Source organism: Marmota marmota, unplaced genomic scaffold, assembly GCF_001458135.2.
Source record: "Marmota marmota marmota unplaced genomic scaffold, marMar, whole genome shotgun sequence".
Classification (NCBI taxonomy): Eukaryota; Metazoa; Chordata; class Mammalia; order Rodentia; family Sciuridae; genus Marmota; species Marmota marmota.
The window spans coordinates 17990185-17998030 of record NW_026000174.1 but is presented as its reverse complement, the minus strand read 5'-3'; the positions used below and the strand labels follow the sequence as shown (position 1 = coordinate 17998030).

The 7846-nt window shown below is 37.4% G+C and overlaps 1 protein-coding gene across 1 annotated transcript; it reads left to right on the top strand.

Moving 5' to 3' along the window:
- The first annotated feature begins 5453 nt into the window (after positions 1–5453).
- On the top strand, positions 5454–6431 carry LOC107157326 (olfactory receptor 51I2-like). The gene is given in 1 exon segment (XM_015503686.1): positions 5454–6431. A coding segment is annotated over 1 exon segment (978 nt).
- The last annotated feature ends 1415 nt before the right edge of the window (positions 6432–7846 follow it).

Here is a 7846-nt window from a genome sequence, read left to right as displayed (position 1 = left end):
GTTTCATTTTGTTGCATATGGATTTCCAGTTTTCCCAGCACCATTTGTTGAAGATGCTATCCTTCCTCCATTGCATGCTTTTAGCCCCTTTATCAAATATAAGATAGTTGTAGTTTTGTGGATTGGTTTCTGTGTCCTCTATTCTGTACCATTGGTCCACCCGCCTGTTTTGGTACCAGTACCATGCTGTTTTTGTTACTATTGCTCTGTAGTATAGTTTGAAGTCTGGTATCGCTATACCGCCTGATTCACACTTCCTGCTTAGAGTTGTTTTTGCTATTCTGGGTCGTTTATTTTTCCATATGAATTTCATGATTGCTTTCTCTAGGAAATTAAATATCTAATCTATGTGTTTTATTCTCCATTCTCATTTCTTCTTTCCTTGACTCCATTTTCTGTCTTTTTATCTTTACCTTAATGAGCCTCATTGAATTCTCACTCAGGGTGAATCAACCAGAATTCTATGCCTATAAGGGCATGGTGAAAGACTGATGTGAATGGTGCAGCAAATAATGGTGTTGGACATCTACACATAGTGTGGCACTATCAGACTGGTGGCATTTTGCACATTTGGACAAAATGCAAGTTCCAAGATAGAAATAATTACTTGCAATGATAGCAGAGTAGTAAATAAAGTATAGGAGTTTTCTGAGCATGACTCATTGCAATTGCCCATGTTGTGTGCCCACAAAGCCAGTCCTTGTAGGAAATAACATCAGTGCCTGGTCTGAATTCACTTCACTGTATCTAATGACAGTTAGCATCTAATGTCAGGAAGGTTTTTACATCTATCAGAGCCCTCTTTCAGGATTCATTCATTCTCCTTCATTTCAGAGCACTTTGCTCTTGCAACATTCATTTTCCTCTCAAATTAATCCAAACCAGTTTTCTTCAAGATTTTTATTCATTTCCTTAAATAAAAAATTGTGCTCCACTGTGTACTATGAATTGAAATGCATTCTGCTGTTATGTGTAATGAATTAGAACAAATAAATAGATGCGTACATGCCCCTTCAAAAACTTTTGAGTAGACGTCTAGAAGTTATTGTTAAAAGCATAAATATTAGAAAAAATATGTAATTTTCAGTAGATTGTGAATTTTGACATTTAAAAATGAACCTCTAATATCACTATTTTAAATGTACCAATGGACATCTAGAAGTATTACATTTACCATTATTTATTTAAAATATATGAGAAAGTTTTTCTGAAATGTCAGAAATTTAATATTATTGCTTTGTCTTCTTGGAATTGGTTCATTATCCTACCTATTCATTTTTTGCTTTTATATCTCATGATGATAACTCCCATACTTAAAATATGTATATAAATTGGAGGGCTGGGGTTATGGCTCAGTGGTAGAGCACTTGCCTAGCATGTGTGAAGCACTGGGTTCAAGTCCCAGCACCACATATAAATAAATGAATAAAATAATTTCCATCAACTTCTAAAAAAAATTTTAAAAGATGTATACAAATTGGAATTTTTTTCCTAAAATAATAGGATTCAACGTAAAAATATTTTATTGCAATTATCATGGTGATACTTCAATAAAAGCAATATTAAAATCTTTAAATTTCATGCATTATTAAATATGTTTTTGGAAATATTTTTCTTAATGAAAATTATAGAACTTTCTTTTTTCTCCAAAGTTACTTTACATGTCTACAAGTCAAGACCAATGGAATGAGGAAAGTTTCACATTCAGTTATTCTCAATTTTATTTATAAAAATTAAGCTGTAAGAAATTATCCACATAAATAACTTGGTTGGGAATGACTTTTTTTCTATATTGCAGGATTTATGCCCTAAATAAGAGTAGCTGCTATAATTAATCAGTAACTGTCCCAAGAAAGTAGTTTCTGGCTATTTGAAACTCGAGGAGGAGACTAACAGAGGTGATGCACAGATCTTTAAGGAGATAGTCCAGTCAGGTGATGCTGGTACATTGAGGGACATGTTGAGGTTGTTGAAAAACAAGGGATAAATAAAAATATAAGCAGAAGCCTCTGCTTCTATTAGAATTAACTGCTTTGCTTAGGAAAAAACAGATTATTGGGTGACACTGACAAAAAGAATATGAATAGGATCCCTTAAGCCTCTACCAGTGTTCCAGTCTGCCTCTAATGCTTCCTGTTGGCAAAACCTGACAGGCAATTGGCAGGCAAAGAAAAAGTGTGATCCCACCTGAGCATGGGAAAGCAGAGCACAGACAGGGTGGTGGAGCCGAAAGACGAGCTTAACGTGCAGCACAGTCAACTTGCAGTACCTAGGTACACATGTGTGCATTATACTTGTATAGTATTTTGAGATTAAATAAATATTAAGCATGTAAAGATCAGAAATATTCCCGTTCATTTGTCAGACTTTACAATAATTTTTATTTATTATGTAACATAAGAGAAAACTATATATTACTAAGAAATAGGAAACATTTTACAAGATTAAATCATATTGAATACAACTTCAAAATATATGAAATTACTTGATAAAAATAATTTTAATAGAATAATGACTATCTTTTCTGGTGTACATCTTCTCTAAAAGTATACAAACCACAAATGCATATGACATTAATTTTTTGTCCTTAAGCATCATACAGTGAGTTTGAAACATTTACATTTTACTTGCAGTTACTAAATATAGTACTTCAATTGTTTGAACGTATTTAGCTTTTTAATAATAACATAGCTTCCTGATAATTTTTTAATCACAACTTTCAAAAAAGTTCTTTAGGTGAAAATGTGAAAAAATCATTGTTTGACTCTTTATACTTTTTTCATGAAGTGTCCCTTTAATAGCTCTGACTTATTCAACTTTAAACCAGAGCTGAGAGAGCCAAACATCTACCATTGCCCTATATTGTAAATATACTTTATGATATATATATATAAATTCAGCTCTTCTAAATCCCTCCAGAATCTTCTGGTTTAAGGGCATCATTTACCAGTTTCATTTGGCAGAGGATCCTAATGACATATTGCTTACATGATGACAGGAACCATGAGACATGGTGTGGCGGCAGATACGCCCTGCTTGGCTGGGAAGACTGGCAGTGTTGCCTTGGTCTTTGCACAGAGTTCTGAACCACCTTAGGGAACAGGTAGCAGGAGGTGAACACTGGGATCCTGCTGCGAGAAGCCTATTCCCAGCAGACTTTGTCTAGGGGATATTAGGTCTTGCTATAGCCCTTCCACTGCTCAGAGGTTGACATTCAGCTCCTGTGAACTGTGGTATGAGTGTGGGGTCTTCCACAACCTTGGGGACAGCACAGCCCACTTCTCCAGGAGCACCTGAGACAGGCTGGGGCGTGGCCTTGTAGCTGTTCTATTTATCTACCTCACTAAAACTCCTTCAATCTTGCTTCCCTTTTCTCACCTGCCCCTTCTCACCTCCATTTTATTTCCTATATCTTTTTCATCCTTTTCTCTCTGCCTATTTTCCATCTCTCTTTTCCCTGTTCTCCTATCTCTGTCTCTTTACTCTTTTGTCATTTTCCTACTCACTCTTTCCCCGCTTTTTGCTTAATGTGAACATAGGGAAAAATATAAGGAAACAGAAAGGACCCTGTCAGCAGAGGCCACTCAGTTGCACTCCATCATTTCCAGGTACATCAGGAAGGAGATACTAAATCCATTCTTATTCTGCTGCAGAAGGTTTTTAGTTTAAGACAATTTTAGACTTCCTTATGGTGAAAAGTGTTTTACTTGGTAGAATGAGACTTATGTGGGTTTTTCAAGAAGATGGGTGGCCTTGAGACCATCATCTCTAAAATCTTCAATGCCTATTACTTTGCATTACATGGTAATGATGGGGGATCATTGCATGGGACAGGTTTCTCAGAGATTATCTGGTTCCTCTTTCTTGCCTCTTTATATCCAATGCGACTGCTTAGGATTAGGTCCTTGGGACTCTTTCTCAGATATTTATACCCCTAGTAGATAATTCCACTATGAGGACTAATGTGATTAAACAGAGAAAAATATATTTCTCTCCTGAGGGTCATATAAAATAATAAATATTCCAGTGTTATAATAAATTACTCAATGATAGGTAATTACACTCAAGTATTCAGAATATAATTCATGAGAGGCAGAAGGGAATCTAATACCTAAGTTATGAAATTGGCAGGTGAAGCTACATTTTTACAGGGTATTGCAAAGGTTTTGTGGTATGCCACAGAAATAGCATGAAGTATCCTTAAATGTAGTTCCTTCCCCAAATGCTATTCCTGAAATTCCATGGTGCACAAGAGAGTGAGGGAAGGATGTAGAATGCCTTATATTGTGTCTTTATCATCTTCTCATAACCTTGCTTGGGCTGATGTAAGGTAAGAATTCCTGGGTGAGAATCTTTCTAAGAGAAGCAACAATAACCTGCTATGGGCATTAAAGAATGCCATTTTTATAAGTTCATAGGAAAATTAAGGTGATGGGTGGAATATTTTTAATGTTATAATTTTTCTTTCTTAAGTCTTCGTACAGTAGTTAGCTGTACCACTAACTACTATGTGAAGATAAATGGTTTGAAATATTTTTATGTAACACATACAGTTTTTTTTGTTAAAGAAAATACAAAGTATAATAAATTTCCCATTGTTTTAAATAGCAACAATAAACTAAAAGCAATATATATATATATATATATATATATATATATATATATATATATATATAATGCTTACTAATTGGTTTGATATGTTCAATTTCTCTCTTGATAAGTCCAATTTCTCTCTTTCACTCTCTCTCCTCTAACATATGTATATCTGTATGTCTATACAACAACTCTATTTTTGCCCTATTTTATAAGTAAAGGCAATAGTTTAAGAAAACTTCCTAATGTAACATTGGTATTATGTAGCTACACTGGGACTCAAACCCTCAACTGAAACACTACAATGCCTCTTAGGAGCTATTTATTTTCCAGGCATCCTACAAAGACACCGTGGGTCTTGGAATACATAAGGACCTTGGGATTGAAGTGGTATTACAGCATTCAGATATTTGCTGTGTAACTTTGACACCAGAAAACTTGGGGTGATTCCTTTCTCTTTTTTGCACATTTGTTCACCAATCTTGCAGAATGGCTGTAAATATGAACATTTCTAGTACATTAGATATGATCATAGCTCTGAAATTAGAATTGTCTGAAAGCTTGCCAACAGAATGTTCCTAAGGCAGACGTCTAATTGTCTACTAGTGAAAACAAATGAGATGGGTAACTGCCCTGAAATCTACTCTTCTGTAAGTGGTTTAAAAAAGAAGCCTTTATTTCAACAGCTATTACTTTATAATCAACTGCCTATGCCACCAGTGAATTTCGTGAATGGAATCGCAATTCATACACTCTGGCGTTGTTTTTTTTTCCTCTCTAGGAACAGTAACAATCTTAAACGTATGGTGTAGATTCTCTGAAAGATCCACCTGACTGATAACTAATGTCCTCATTCTCTCATGGGCAACTTCAGGATCAATTCCTCTGATGCTCCCAGCTTTATTCTGACGGGTTTTCCAGGGATGGAGGCCATGGAGCCCTGGCTATCCCTTCCTCTCCTTTTATTCTATGCCATCTCTATCGTGGGCAACAGCCTGATCCTCCTCATTGTAAAGGAGGAAGAGAGCTTGCACCAGCCCATGTACTACTTCTTGTCCCTGCTCTCAGTCAATGACTTGGGCGTGTCCTTGTCCACATTGCCAACTGTGCTGGCTGCCCTCTGCTTCCGTGCCCGAGTGATCACCTTTAATGCTTGCTTGGCTCAAATGTTTTTCATCCACCTCTTTTCTTGGACAGAGTCTGGCATCCTTCTGGCTATGAGTGTCGATCGATATGTGGCCATCTGCAACCCGCTGCGCTATGCTGCAGTGCTCACCAATACCCGCATCCTGGCCATGGGCCTGGGGACTGTCCTCCGCAGCTTTGCCCTCATCCTGGTCTTCCCCCTGCTGCTGCACAGACTGCCCTTCTGCCACGCCCAGAATGTTCTCTCCCATGCTTACTGCCTTCATGTGGATATGATTAAATTGGCATGTACTGATATCTCCCTCAATAGCCATTATGGGCTGTCTATTGTGCTGCTCACCTTTGGCCTGGACTCTGCACTCATCCTCATCTCCTATGTACTCATTCTGCGATCAGTGCTAGCCATTGCCTCTCGGGAGGAGCGCCTTAAGACCCTCAATACGTGTGTGTCTCACATCTTGGCTGTGCTCGTCTTCTATGTGCCCATGGTCAGTGTGTCCATTGTGCATCGCTTTGGGGCTGGCTTACCCCATGCTGTCCATATTCTAATGTCCATCCTCTACCTCTTTGTGCCTCCTATGCTAAATCCTGTCATCTACTCCATTAAGACAAAGGAAATACGCCGCAGACTGTTGAAGATGCTTTTCAGGTTCAAGCGCTGACTCCTTGGCAGATCTACAAGCATAGGGTGATCTTGTGATGGGAGAATCGCCAGGCAGATTCACAGTAGGTATAGAACAATCAGGAAATGTGGGCGATGCCCTTCAAGTTCTAGGATTAATTCTTTTTTAAATAAACATCAGGCTGGTGCCTGCCAGGGCTGTCTTGGGCTTTAACCACAAATTGCTGTATCAATATTCTCTAGAGGCAGAAAAATGGTCTTTTGTGAAAAATAATCACAAGAATGCTGAGCATCCTCACAGGGATTTTTAGAGGAGTTGGGAACAAAATTAAAGATTTTAGTTACATTCTGGTTATGGGCCTGCACAACTCTTAAGGAGACAGGCACAAATAGGAGTGATTAAGTGCTAGGAATATAACATTTCCAATGTGTAAGTTTAGTGTGGGTGGTTGATTTTTGATCCTGTCCTCAACCAGGGTCTTTGTCAACACGGTATTTGAAAAAATGTGGCTTTAACAACTTTGGTATTGAAGTAGTCAGAATTTGGCTTTAGGATTCCCAGGATTTCTTTTCACCCGGGCGGTCAGGAAGAATGCAGGCACTTGGCTTTATTTCCAGGAAGTCAACAGCCCTTTGCTTCTCTATCTCCTGAGACATTTCCCTCTCTCTTTCATATCTGTCTGCTTTCCCTTGATAGAATCTGAGCTTCCAAGGGTAGCAGTCTTTTCTTATTGTACTCTGTCCCTCCACAGGAAATCTCCCAAGGGCTCTCCATTTAGATATCTGATGGTGCTTGTGTAATAATGCAAGAATAAGTGAACAAGTAGCTGAGTAAGTGATAATGAATAAATGAGAAGATAATGAACAAATTAATAGATATGCATATAAACTCTCTTTTCAAATTAGAAAAGAAAGTTTATATACTGCTACCCTTGGAAGCTCAGATTCTATCAAGGGAAAGCAGACAGATATGAAAGAGAGAGGGAAACATCTCAGGAGATAGAGAAGCAAAGGGCTGTTTCATTTCTGAATGTTTCCTCTTTTTCTAGACTGCACAATCCCCCCCACAGAGACAGTACAAATGAGAAGTAAGATCCTCTATAAGTTAATGAACCTCTATATGTCTTAATTTTTTACTTATAAAATGATATAACAATCTCTGATTTTCTACTTCATAGGCTTGTTTTGAAGTTAACTAAAGTAAATTGCTCTAAAATTTATATAATATATAAGTATTCAGCTTATTTCCTCATATTATTATCATTATTGCTATTGTTACTATTATTAATAGTAGTAGTAGTATCTTTTTTGTGGTACTGAAGATTGAACCCACGGCTGCTTTTCCACTAAGCTATATCCCCAGCCCTTTTTATCTTTTAATTTTGAATGGGTCTTGCTAAGTTTCCCAAGCTGAATAAACTTGTAAATTCTCCTGCCTCAGACTTCAGAGTTGCTAGAATTACAGATGTGCACCCCTGTGTCTGG